The 13,825-nt window shown below is 46.2% G+C and overlaps 1 protein-coding gene across 1 annotated transcript in view; it reads left to right on the top strand.

Annotated features, from left to right (window-relative positions):
- The window catches only part of iqgap1 (IQ motif containing GTPase activating protein 1), a 40,100-nt gene that overhangs the window by 16,472 nt on the left and 9,803 nt on the right, over positions 1-13,825 (top strand). The window contains exons 3-15 of the mRNA XM_076734425.1: positions 2,113-2,269; positions 2,856-2,933; positions 4,529-4,605; positions 5,738-5,805; positions 6,241-6,354; positions 7,061-7,239; positions 7,791-7,878; positions 8,023-8,180; positions 8,266-8,350; positions 8,436-8,599; positions 9,236-9,396; positions 9,504-9,628; positions 10,096-10,259. Coding sequence (XP_076590540.1) covers positions 2,113-2,269; positions 2,856-2,933; positions 4,529-4,605; positions 5,738-5,805; positions 6,241-6,354; positions 7,061-7,239; positions 7,791-7,878; positions 8,023-8,180; positions 8,266-8,350; positions 8,436-8,599; positions 9,236-9,396; positions 9,504-9,628; positions 10,096-10,259 — 1,618 coding nt within the window. The remainder of the gene's footprint in view (positions 1-2,112; positions 2,270-2,855; positions 2,934-4,528; positions 4,606-5,737; positions 5,806-6,240; positions 6,355-7,060; positions 7,240-7,790; positions 7,879-8,022; positions 8,181-8,265; positions 8,351-8,435; positions 8,600-9,235; positions 9,397-9,503; positions 9,629-10,095; positions 10,260-13,825) is intronic.

Genomic DNA, 13,825 nt, shown 5'->3' with positions numbered 1-13,825 from the left:
GTTACAGAAGAGTGGGAGTGTTTGCTCAGCAGATGAAGAGAGAGAGGCTGTTTGTCCTTTGCAGAAGGCCACGTTTGACCTCACTGACATTCCTCACAGCCAGTGATAAACTCAAGGTTTTCATAATCACAGCTGATGTTTGGAGGCACTAATAAAGCAGGGCAGACACCACTGTCATTACAGGAGAGGAAGCGGCGATGTTTCTACCTGCTCATCTTTAATAGACGAACACGTGTTGCTTTGAGGTGGGAAAGGCAACTATGATATAGTCAGTGATACATTTTAAAGTTGATGCAGACATAGAAGGCCCGGATTAGTTTTCTTATAATAAAATCGAATCAGGCTGATGTGACATAAATAAAGTACTATGAAGAAGAAAAACAGTCAAAGTAGACTTTCTGCACTTTTCATATCAAGTTGCTTCAGAGGAAAACTCTTCTTTTGTGTTGACCCTGACACAGTTATCCAAATATGCGCTGCTCAGGGAGTGTAATTGGATATAACTGGGCCTTGATGTCATCTCATGTATTCAATCTGATAACTTCTAATAGAAATGCCAGGGAGAAATCCACCACAGATAATGGTAATTTTCACCCTCAAAGTAGCAGCAAATAGACCTGAATGGAGCGACGTGCCAGACATGACATCTTCACGAACAAGTTGTTGAAGTATGTAGCTACAGTATGTCATATACTCGTTGGCCACCAGTGACTGAAAGCCTCAAGTTAATGCCCCCTTCTCTTTTAATTGATGATTAAGTTAAGGGACAAAAATGGACTCGCTTCGTCCGCAGTGACAGGACGGCGTTGACATGAGGCGGTGGAATCCAGTCCACCAGGCCTGTCCCAGTATGAGAGCTCAGCATGTCTCCTCTGTGGCCTGACACGGGCACATAGCAGGAATGTGACTTCACAATATGACTTAAAAGAAACGAAATGTCACACATGAGGAATGCTGGGAACCTGGTGTTCAGGAGGGGAGGTTACCACAGGCCACGTTAGGTGTCTGTTGTCCTGGAGCCGCAGAACCGAATGATTCATGAGATGGTGCTGTGCTTTATGGAAGAACATAGGATTGAACATGAAGGCGAGTAGTACTATATTGTACAATCTATACCTGTGAGAGCTCATTCCACCTCTCCATGGGAATCCTTTCACTGTGAGGCTGAACTCAATGACACTTTTCATCTCAGACACAATGAGTAGTGTTCCTCCCTTTGGCCTCCTTGTTTACTATGATAACAGAAGAATCAGTCAGTCGATCAGCAGAATGTGAGTATGATTAAGTAACCAAATATTTAAGACTGTGAAATGTGTCTTCAGATCATGAGTTGGGCCAAAAGTACCACGTTGTTTTTTGGTAACGGATCAAAAATGTTTCTCGTCTGAGGAGTGTGCATCTTCGCTCATCTTAGGCTCAGCTTGTCAGGCTTAGCTTAACGTTGTCATCAGTCTGACCTGCGTGGTTTGTCGGCCTTTGCTGCACTTGCTAACACGAGCATGCATATGTCAGTACGCTCATGTTGACATGTAAGCTAGCTAGCATTAGCCTCAACCACAGATGAGGCCAGAAGAATTTGGGTGTGAGTGTTAGAGGTGTCCTGTCAGGAAGTGTTGGACAAGTGGAAGTTGTGACCTGTTGGTGAAGCTAGAGACAAAGTCAGAGTCAATTATGATTCCAGTGACTAACAATTGCTTGGAGGAGACTACAGATCCATTTTTTCCTCTTTTCACAGTCGCCATTAATGTGATGGCATTGGATGAGCCATCTTGTTACTGCATACAGAGCCCAGCAGAACATCCTTCGCTCCAGATGTAACTGAAATGATCACAAATCAAAACAGTGTTTTCGGTTTCGGTTTCAAGCAGCCAAACTCCTTTCATCAGTCATCTATGAGTAGACACTTTGTTGAACAATGCCGGGACACCTGTGTTGAAATAAAATCCCTCTGAAGTCCGGATTGTCTTGTGGCTTCTGTAAAGAAACTGTATTGTAGAAGCAGCAGTGATTATCCCTGCAGAGAGCCTGAGCTCTATATTTCAATATGAACGTATGTTTTCTCCTTGTACTGACTGCGATGTGTGATGTGCGTCTCCTCTGCTCTCCTTGCAGATGGATGGAGGCCTGTCTGGATGAGGAGTTGCCTCCCACCACAGAGCTGGAGGAGGGGCTGAGGAACGGCGTCTATCTGGCCAAACTGGGCAACTTCTTCGCGCCGCGCACCGTCTCCCTCAAGAAGATCTACGACCGCGAGCAGACGCGCTACAAGGTATTTGTTGAGATGTCTTCCTCTGGACCAAAGTGTTGGACAGTCAGACCAAACTGCAATCATTTTGTTTTTCTGCAAAACACTCGAGATAAAACCACAATATCAGTCAGCAATATGAAGACAACATGAAGTGTCAGTGGGTAACTGGTGGCTGTCAGGACCTTTAAAGGGATAGTTCAACCTGAAATCAAACTGCTGCTTCTTCAACCCTCTTCTTGGCTGGGCCATCACTGTTGAGGCTCTTGTACAAGCAGGAAGTGTCAGTCAGACTGTCTGAAGAGTTTTGGAGACTTTATGGAGCTTTAAAAAGAAGACGTTAACCTCCCTCATTTTCAGTCTGAGCTGTAACTGTGAGATATTTGTGATTGTACAAACCTCCTTTTCGTCTTTCCTGAAACGCTGATCTCTGAAGTCCAGTGTGCGGCACTCAGTGTGTATGTCCCTGCGTTGTGTTGTAACCTGAGGCTGGTTGGTTGAATGGGGCCTCAGTTTAAAGCTCTTGTTGTGAATGAGGCTGGATTTGAGTCTTTGAGTTCGGACTGAACAGCGTGTTTGCTGCCTTCTGACGTTTGTTCCTCTCTTACAGGCGACGGGTCTCCATTTCAGACACACAGACAATGTCATCCAGTGGCTGAACGCCATGTCAGAGAAAGGACTGCCAAAGGTGAGCGTGACTCGCATCCACCTGTGTACACACACAAAACTACAGTATCTGTGACATGCAAATGAGCAGAGTGTTCAGCTTTATTCTATTGAATATCAGCCAAAAATTAAAGTTTTCCTTCAGAACTGTTTTTCCTTGATGTTTTTGTGTTCATTCATTTGTTCAGCAGTTGGTGCTACATGTCTCCAAATGCAAATGCACACAGTTTATGTAACATTAACACTGAATATTATTGAATTGAATGAATTGGTTGTAGATGTAGATTGACTTCCTGCCTTCAGGGCATCAGTCAGTGCCAGTTAATTTCAGCACAGTATGAAAATAAACTTGCAGAGACTTTGATTTTGCTTGAGATCCAGTAAATTGCCGTCACACTGAACTGTAGCTGAAATTAAGGAATATTTTTAAGACTCTTTCTTTGCAGTGCAATGAAGAAAACTGCATTAAGAAGGACATTATAAAAGGCTTTGGTCTTTTATTTTAATGTAAGAGCTGCTGTTCATTAACCGGCTCAATAGTCTTGGATGCTGGAGTTTTTTGCTGTGGTTTCAGGATCCCTCAGTGTAGGCGGGATTCTTAGCTGATCTAGCTGATTATATGTTTTATTATATTATTAAGATTATGTTCTGTACCACCTTATTCAACTGTGCTGAGGTGATGATTGAAGCTTCACCAGGTGAAACTGCCGTGGCATCGTCTTCAACACGACACGAACACACAGGAACAATGGAGGAAATCCTTTCCTTTCATGATCCTTTCATCAGAAACCAAACAGAGGAACATCTGCACTTCAATAATTGACCGCAGAGTCTGGGATGAGTGAATAAAAGAGCCGAGGTCGCAGTTTGCAGTCGGTGTGCAGGATGTTCGTGTTGCACATGTGACGATTCTCTCTGACCAATCAGTGGCCTGCAGTGTTTTCACTCCACCGTTTGGTATCAGCTCACGTGGAACCTCGACAGAGGTGATGTCAGAAAAAAGAACAGGTACTATCAACAACTTCTGACAATGCAAAGCAAAAAGAGCATCTCAAAGCGAGCCGAGCCGAGCCGAGCCGAGCCTTGCAGCTGAAACACAGTGGCAACAAACACAGGGTTTCCAGTCAGTGCAAGTTGATTTTCATCCTGAGGTGAAATGGACTGAAGCCAGTGGCTCACTGGAGAGGACAGAGTCTCTAAACGTTTTGCAGTTAATACATAGAAATGGTCCTTTTAGTGACTCCTCCGCCTGAAAGGAGTAAACAGCAGCCTATTATAGCCAAAGTGCTTTCCTGAGAACTTTCCACCATGTCAGCTCTGGGGAAACTCTGAATGCTTCTCACTGTGTTGGTATGAAAAAAACTGAGTATCAGCCCAAAATATCACCAACTGGCAGCGACAACAGAAAATATACGTAACTGCCTTCAGAACTTCCACTCCAGTTGCGCCACACAGACAACGTCAGGACGTGTTAATGCACAATTACGTTGTGCAACCCCCCCCCCGTGCTAATATCCTGAATCACACCTGCATACGTGCTGCGACACGCTGGCATGCTGTCCTGGACCTGCTGAAAGTGCTGCTCTGACTCAATCATTGTCCATGTCTGTGTTTCAGATCTTCTACCCAGAAACCACAGACATATATGACAGAAAGAACATGCCACGCTGCATCTACTGTATACATGCACTCAGGTACTCCCTCTCTCTGCTTCTCTGTATTTGTCTGTGACTGATTGTGTTGGGGTAAACAAACAGCTGTTTGTTGCAAAAGTCATATTATATAATGAATTCCTCACTCGGTGGATTGAGAAGCTGTATATTCTCTGTGCTCTGTGCACGTCTGCGGTCTGAGCATGCTTCAAGTGTGACATTTTTACGAGGTGAACGCTGCTGTTTTGCAGCAGAAAGGCATTCAGAGGTATGAGGTATGGAGTGTACCTCGTTCCTCTGAATGGTTTGTTTTAATAGAGCGTTCCACCTCAGGTAAACTGGATGCAGCGGCCAACCAGCAGAGCAGAGCAGAGGCATGGTGTTTGCATTCGTGTGCTCGTATACGTCCATGTTTCAGGCTGTACAACTGGTCCAAACACAAACCCGTCACACCCGGATGCCACAGCACTGCCACAGAAGCACGCTCATTAACTGTTGTACTATAAATCCACAACCAGCATAATGAGGTGTTGTCATGATAATTGACAGGATCGCAGCATCTATCTGTAAAGGTTGGATCGGACTGCAGAACTACAACAGGTGGTTTGTCTTGAAGTGCTGTGGAGCAGCATCGGCACAGAAGATTGACAGTAATATGAGAAGCAAAACATATTTCACATAATTTATGGGATTCAGGTTAAGGCATGATGCACTGAACTTACCTGTTGTCCACATCCATACATAGACAGGATACTTTCAGCAGTAATCACAGTCACATGTTAAGATCTGCTCGTTTTTAACTGAGAATCCTTTTACTTCTGCAAAGCAGCACAGTTTTACTGGTTTACTTCACTGTGTGCCAGAATGTGAACAAATTACAGCAAATGATTCAATTGCATATGTTTGAGTTATTACCCGTCTGCCTCTCAGTGACCTGCAGCTTCACGAGTGGGCAGCATGGTGAACATTTCTTTCTTTGCCCTAAAATGGTTGCGTTCTGATATTTGTTTGGTCTCTCTTGTCGGCCTTTGAGCCCCTCTCACCCCTCAGTTTATTGTGATTATCAGGTTACAAACAGTGTGCTCCTGAGCCAAAATGCATGGAGCTGTTTTTCGTGTGTGTATTCGTTTCTGTCACGGTTCTTTATTTACTGTGTCTCTGTCCTCTCTCACAGCCTGTACCTGTTCAAGCTTGGCCTGGCCCCTCAGATCCAGGATCTGTATGGAAAAGTCGATTTCACTGGTAAGAGTGTGAGCTTGAACACGGGTCCGTGCATCTGTTTCCCTCGTTCTGTCCCCATTAACCCAATTATGTCATCTTAAATCCAGAGCAGTACAGATGTCCCCACGTTGCCAGAGTGGGCAGGAAGTTTAAGTTGTGTTGAATTCGTGTGCACCCGGAAAGCAGCGCTAAGGGGACGAGCTTTTCGGCAGCCTGTGTTGTCAACAAGCTGCTAGAAATGTGAAAGTCATTAGTAACTGTGAGAGTTTTTCCTGTCAGTTGAATTCCTGCTTGGCTCCCTGTCCCACAGTCAGAAATCTGATTATCACACATGAGCCAGGAACAGTCTGTCTCCACAGTCCCTCACGTCCCTAACCCCGCCCCCGTCTGCTCCCCCCTTCGGCTTTTTCACCTCCGTCCATTGATGTGTTCCCTCTGCTCTGTCTTCTCTCCCAGAGGAGGAGATCAACAACATGAAGAGTGAGCTGGAAAAGTATGGCATCCAGATGCCCGCCTTCAGCAAGATTGGCGGGATCCTGGCCAATGAGCTCTCCGTGGATGAAGCTGCATGTGAGAGGGGCTCAGATGTCATGGGGGGAGGGGGGAACAGGAGCTGCAGATTATAGAGTTCAGTTGACTCATGCTTTCATAATGAAACAGATACAAATATCCCAAACCCGCTGGAGGTCACTGTAATTCAGCATTTTTGGGGGATTTGTCAACTGTTTGTCAAAGAGGGCCTTTGTGTCCCTTTTATAGCATCGTGTTTTAAAGCACAAATAGTTTGTTTTTCTTTTACGTAAGTCTGTTTTCTAACATTATTCCACTTACGATGAGCCTTCTTCTCTGAATCAATTCAAAGTCTACAATAAAGACGGCTTCATTCGTGTGTTTTTTTCAATGACAAGACAAGACACAATTCTTCTTCTCTGATCAAGGTGGATTTTGTCTTTGTGCAACACACAAAAACACTGATTTGGCCCAAATTTTCAGGATGATTGCTTCACCTCTGCGTCGTCTCTAGACTTTGAAGTTTCATTGATTGAAGGATTAGAATTCACTTGTTTCTCCACTTGTGTTGAAAACAGTTTTATTCAAATCATTGCAGAGTGGTCTCAATCTAACTCTTGCCAACAAAGTGAATACACGTTTCCCCAAAAATGATTCCTTTAAGTTCAAGAGCGACATCAGTAACACGGAATGATGCTTAACATCAGCTGTCAGTATGATACAAACACACAGATCAAAGCTGAGCCCAGCTCCTCTTCATCCTCAGTGCATGCTGCTGTGATCGCCATCAACGAGGCCATCGACCAGGGCGTACCAGAGGGCACGATGGCTGCTATGCAGAACCCCAACGCCATGCTGGTCAACCTGGATGCCAGCAGTGCTCGTCAGTACCACGACACACTGTACCAGGCCAAGGGAGAGAAGGTGGCCAACTCACGCAAGCGGGTATGAAGTTTTAAGCTCCAGCAGCGAGAGCGCTGTGCACAGGTTTCAGATGGCTGGGAAAGAATGGCGGCCTGCGGCACATTATCCTTAAGAGCCCATAAAAGGCCCATATAATTAAGAATCATCCAACTTTGGGTTAGAAAATAATTGAACTTCCAGCCTGGAGCAGAAGAACATTTTGGCATCAGACGGAGTGAAATGCTGAGGCCACACAAACCAAACTGAAAGAAGCACTTCGGTAAAGAATGGTGGCTGTAAGATGGATGCTGGGTGCTGGACAGAGAGAGGAGTGAAATCACTCCATCCAGCTGTCCCTCTGACACATTTACCAGCGGTTTCTTGTTGTGAGGGATACGTGTGGGCTGTGTGATGATTTGGAAATGTAAAAAGTTTGTTTTGCCAATAGGCAAAGCAAATAAATGACCCAAATTACCCTGAATATCAGAACAAGAGAACCAAAGTGCCCTCTGCAAAGACATATATTTTGCCCGGCGGAGCAGAGATGTGATGTGTCATAATGTGTAATCCTGTTTGTTGCTCTGCTCCGACAGCAAATGGAGAATGCCGAAGCAGAGAGGGATATCTACGATGAGCTTCTCACCCAGGCTGAAATCCAGGGCAACGTCAACAAGGTCAATGGTAAGTCTCTCTCTGTCACACACACACACACACACACACACACACACACACACACACACACACACACACTTTATTCACTGATTGGTTAACTTTTTGTCCTGGTCTCCATGGCACAGAAGTGAAATGTCAACCTTTCTCCCACAGTGAGCAACGCCTTGAGTGCAGCTGAGCAGGCGTTGCTGAGCGGCGATGAGAATAAGTTATACGAGGCCCTTAAAGCCATGGGCATTCAGAACCTGCTGGCCCAGAACAAAGGCTGGTACCTCAAACAGCTGCAGGCTGACCGAGAGAGTAAAGAGCAGGTAGGGTTCAAAGGAAGCTCTACACTTACACCTTCTGCTGGTCTGTCTCCTCATTGTAAGCTCAACTTGATTTCTTCCTCATTAGGGCTCTCCAGGAGAAGCCCTGACTAAGGATGAGCTGCAGAGCGGCGTGGACGTGGCCAATGAGATTGCAGAAGGCTACCTAAAGAGTACGCACACATCACATACATTTTAACAAAAACTCTCTTAATTTCTTAAAATTCGCCCATAACTGTTAATTTCCTGTGCGTGTAGTGTTGAAGGCAGTGGAACGCATCAACGGTGCCATCAGGGCGGGTGTGCCAGAGAAGACGGTGGAGGAGCTGATGAACCCAGACGCTCAGCTGCCGGAGGTCTACCCCAGTGCTGCAGACCTCTACCAGAGAGAGCTGGCCAGCCTGCAGCAGCAGAGCCCGGAGGTACCCCAGAGAAGCTCACACAAGTGCATACGCAGAACACACACCTGCACCATCGCATCAGTCTTTGCAGAAAACATGTGATCATGTGGCTTTTGAGGCCAAATTCTAGAAGCAGTTGACCTGAAACTCATCGCGTCATCAGTCAGAGCCACACTGACATTTGTACAGTGTATACAGTTTATTTCACTGCAGGTGTGGTGAGAGTTTATTTATTGTTGAACTGATGGGACACAGCGACGTGAAAACGACTTCTTCTTACCAACTTCTTGCCTTATTAGTAAATTGTTCTTTATCAGGCACAAACACCAAACAGCAGACACTGGAAGACGTCATCTGGGGGCCTCTGGAACTGTTGATGGGCTTCTATTTTTAGACACCTTATAGACTAAACCAATGAGCCCGTAACAGAAAACATGACTTATTATCACTGTTAATATTTCCTGCACTGTCTGCCTGTCAGGCATTGCTTTTCCAGCATTTTTAAAACCATGCGACACCAGCTGCTTCAGACCCTGTCTGGTGTTCCAGTCTGGTCTGAGTATTGAACAACAAATCAAGACGCCATCAACGTGTCGTTTGTCTCCGGTCGTCTGGCAGTTTGACGTATGAGGTAAATTTGCGGCCTGTTTCCCGCAGGGCTCGCTGTCTCACCCCGAGCTGCTTGTTGCCGTGGAGATGCTGTCAGCGGTGGTGCTGATGAACGAGGCGATGGATGTTGGAGACAGAGCCGCCCTCTGGAAACAACTGTCCAGCGCCGTCACTGGGCTCAGTAACGTGGAGGATGAATACGCACAGAGGTGAGCACACAGCAGGAGTCGGCGACGCTCCTCTGTGAGCTTCTATGTGTTTCTTACATGGACTGAGGCGGGCTGTTGATGTGGTACCGTACCTGTGCGTTCCTCAGGTACATGGATGAACTGATGCGTCTGAAGGCGGCAGCCAGAGAGGAGGGCAGCGACTATCTGACCTGGAACGACATTCAAGCGTGCATCGACCAGGTTAACCTGGCTGTGCAGGAGGAGCATGAACGTAAGAGACGGACGCTCGCATCCATTCACAGCCAAACACTTCATCTGTGACACAGTTCAGAAAAAATCCATGACGTGTAAGACCTGCACGCTGAGCACAGCCACCAAATATTTCAGTAGACAGTGTTTGGATCCAAGTCAGATCTTCATCGATCCAGAATGTTTAAGCATCAGTTGCAGATAAGCTAATAGGCTAAAAGTTGATGTGCTAACAGGTGATCTGCTCAGGGTTTGATGTAAACACCTCAACACAATTACATTTTCCAATAGAAGGCAGTGAATACTCCGTGGTATGTTCCTCCCTGTGCTGTACTCCTCCTCCTCCTCCCAGATTATATTGTGATCATAGACCTTGTTTACTCCCTGTTGGGTGATCCGATCACAAGTGGACGGCCGAGACACATCGCTGTTCACACCAGTGTCAGACTTTTCACTGGTCTCTCTGGACGTCTGCTGGTGTATCTGCAGGTATTGCTGCCATCGGACTGATCAACGAGGCCCTGGATGAAGGGGATCCCATGAAGACCCTGGCCATGCTGCAGAACCCGTCAGCCAAGCTCACAGATGTGGACCCGTCTGTGGCTCAGCACTACCATGACAAACTGCTGGAGGCCCGCAGGGAGAAGGCTCACGTAAGACACGCACACACACACACACACACACACACACACACACACACACACACACACACACACACACACAGCTGCTTTAGAGAAAAAATATCTGACAATGGTTTAGCCCAGCTGCTGAACCAGTGTCCGGGTTTCTGTCTTTGTGATTTGCTTTTTCATGTCGGCCTAGTATTCAGCTGAGCATTATGCAAACACGCCATGCAAACAGCTCCCGGCTACAGTTACATCCAGACTGCAGACGGGCTCTTTACTGCAGCTCATACAGTTGAAAGTCGTCACGGCTGTATGCAGTGTGACATGTGATGCATACAGGTGCATTTGAACAATCCCACACTAGTTATCTTAAGTGTGAAGAGAGTCCAGTTTCCTGCTGGAACAAGCTGTGCAGCTGTTGGAGGTTTAATATTTTGTCCAGTTCAGGCAGTAAGCTGCTGGATAAGAGCTCAGATTTCTGCTCATACCTCCAAAATACTGCAGTCCAGCAAAGTATCGCAGCAATTTCCCCCTTGAGTTACAATTACTATGTTGTATTATGAATATCAGCAATTTCTACCCTCAAATTAATAGTTTTTGTGAACACTTGTCCCCAAAGAACACATGTTCATTCTATGTAGGCTACTAATTTGGAGTATTTTATCTCAACTCAAGCTTTTTGATCCATGTTGAGTATTCATGTGTGAACTCAGTCTAGTACCCACATGCTACATAGATGTGTTTTTGCGCTGTGTGGTCACAGCTCAGTGGGATCCCAGACCTGTCGTGGTTGCAGATGACTGCATGTGACTCAGGCCTCTGAGCATCACATGACATCACCAGACTGCTGATGTCACCATGTGATCATCTTTTCCCCTGCTCACTTCCTGTCCTGTGTGTCTGTATCTGACCTGTCTGTCTCAGCCTCCCTGCTCTCTCTGACGCTTCAGTTTTCTGAGGCTTGATCGGTCTTTTCTGTTTTCAGCAGCGTTCTTTGGTTTCACGCATTTATCTCCGCGTCCAGAGACGGACAGTGAACAGAGGCGCCATCTTTCTTGAGTGCGGTTCATCAGCACTATGCTCTCTCTGACTCATTTGCCTGTGTTATCATTACTTGAGAGAGGCGAGCTGGTGAATATGGCTCTTTTGTGTGTGTGTGTGTGTGTGCAGCACATTTGCATATGATGTTACAGGAAGACAACCATGTTTGGGTTGTTTTCTCGTCATGGGAGAAGCAAAGGCCAACAGAGCTGCTGCTGAGGTCAGACTGTGGGAGCAGGGTATGGTTCCACCTCAGTGGAGGTGACGAGGAGGTGAAAATTCCTAATAACCATGAACTCATCACTCAAAAGCTCCTGATTCCTTCAGAATAACGTCTGTGTGCTCAGTGTATCCAGTTTAGCTCTGAGGCAGGCTGTTTTTATTCTGTGTAAATACAGATAAAGGAAGTCTCTTATCAAGGTTGGACAATACTTGGCCGCTGCCCACACTGTTTCAAATGTCAACAGGCATCAGTTACATCTAAACCCTTGAATACATCATGTGGGAACCGTCACACACACACGTAACAGGACCCAGACAAAAAATAAGAAGCCAAAAAAGAGGAGAGGAAAAAAAGGAAAACTATTTTCCTGCCGATTTCACAGACATAGGAAATAACAAGCCGGGCCTGAGCCATTTGCTTCCATAAAAGGACAGAAAGCTGACCACTTGATTAAATGGGCCAGACCTCAGGGCACACACACGGCTGTTGATTGGCCAAAGCGGCTGTTTGTGGTGATGAGCTAGGGACTTGAAAGTTGTTAGAGCAGTGTGAGCTTCCTGTTTGGTTCCAAAAGGTCAGTGCCAGTGAGATATTCCCCTGCTGAGAGGGAATGATCAGAAGGCTGAGGAGGAAGATCCACGTGGGTGTGGAGCCGTCGGGCTGGAAGGTGGTGCGTCCAGGTGATGCTAGGTCAGCAGAGTTTGGAGCCGATGGAGCAACAAAAGTAGTTTTTGCGCCTGTGGTTGAGTTTGTCACCGGCTTCTTGTCAGCGTCGCCTCATTAACTCCGCAGTATTAGAGCAGTTAGTCAGGAAGACAGTCAGGCAAAAGCTGGCTTCGACTGTGGGCCGAGGGCTGCGCCTGCACAAACAGCAGGAAGTCCTGCCCAGACCCCACTGACTAACAAGCTGAATATAGTCTGCCACAGCATGCCTCTCAGATGGTTATCGCTCCACTTTGTAACTGCAACAATCACAGCTGGGACTGTTAAGGTCCAGTCTGTGCATGTGCTTTGTTCTCTAAGTGTATGGATGAGCTCATAGTTTCTAAGGAAGTGAAAAAGAAAGGTGTTGTTTGGAAGAAAAGTTCTCAAAGATGAATTATGAGCTGCCCAACCCCCTCAGCTTTCGCTTCCTCTGTTTCCATGATTGCTTGTAACGTGTGATGAACTACACCAAGCTACGCCCAGGTCCTCCTCCAGTCCCCTGCCCACCGTGGCACCACACCCTGTCTGGCACCTCCCGCCAGCCGCGGTGACTCGTCACCTACAAATACCTATTAGAGCACCAAGCGCAAACATAGAAACACTAATCAGCGCTGGCCCAGGTACGGCTTTGTTTACTATAAAGATGGAGCTCATTGGACTCCTGCATGCTGTTGCAGATGTTTGCTTCCAAGCCCCCTCCCCTTGCATAAGAAGTCTTCAAGATCAGGTATCACTCTTACCCGCCCACCTCTTTCACATGCGCACACACCTCCTCTCATCTGCCCTGAAGCACAGCATGAAGGGGCGGGACAGATGGAGGAGGAGGAGGAGGAGGAGGCTGAAACCAAATGTTTCACTGGCCTCTAGAAAGTAGCAGCAAATAACAACCAGCTGTAACACACTTTACACGGAGATAGAGTGCGCCACCTGGAGGCAGTTCAGTGTAACTACAGGTGATGATTTCACAGCGTTGAATTCGGTGTTGAGGTGTTGGTGTGGTGAGCAAGTGCAATGAAGTTACATGAAGGAAAAATCACAACTGAGACACGTTTAAAAAACATCTGCTGTGACATTTCTGACATTTTTACATTTCTTTGTGGTTCTCTTCTGTACTTGTGGATAACTGGCCAAATGTGACAGCATGTCTGTGCTGCAGCAGCTACAGGAGCAGTTAATACGTCAGCGATGAGTCAGTCCGTCGTAATCAGAGAGAGGAATCTGTCACAGAGACCGATATCAGCGACAGCAGACACCGCTGAATTAACACATGTTGAATGAGAACATTTTCCAATCCTGACGAAGTCTGATGTATTTTTTTTAATATATATATAACAGATTGGAAGCTTCAACAGAAATAAAGTGAAAAAAAAACAGACTGTAGTATTAAGTATAGGACTATAAGTATAGGAAGTATAGGCTCATAAGTGTAAGTGTAGGACTGTGGTTAATGTAAGAACTGGCCATTTGTGAAACCCACTCCTGGTGATTAGAGTTGGAATGAGTCAGAAACTGGGTGCCAGGACAATGAGTGCATTCGCTGTTAATTTGCTATATAATTCACCATCGTCACAAGTGCAGAAGGACACTAAAGAACCAGTTATCTCCTTCTTGTGCTGCTCGTGCT

This window comes from Chaetodon auriga, chromosome 1, assembly GCF_051107435.1.
Source record: "Chaetodon auriga isolate fChaAug3 chromosome 1, fChaAug3.hap1, whole genome shotgun sequence".
In the NCBI taxonomy this organism is placed as follows: domain Eukaryota; kingdom Metazoa; phylum Chordata; class Actinopteri; order Chaetodontiformes; family Chaetodontidae; genus Chaetodon; species Chaetodon auriga.
Note: the sequence above shows the minus strand (reverse complement) of the source record. Positions and strands in the feature narration are given on the sequence as shown.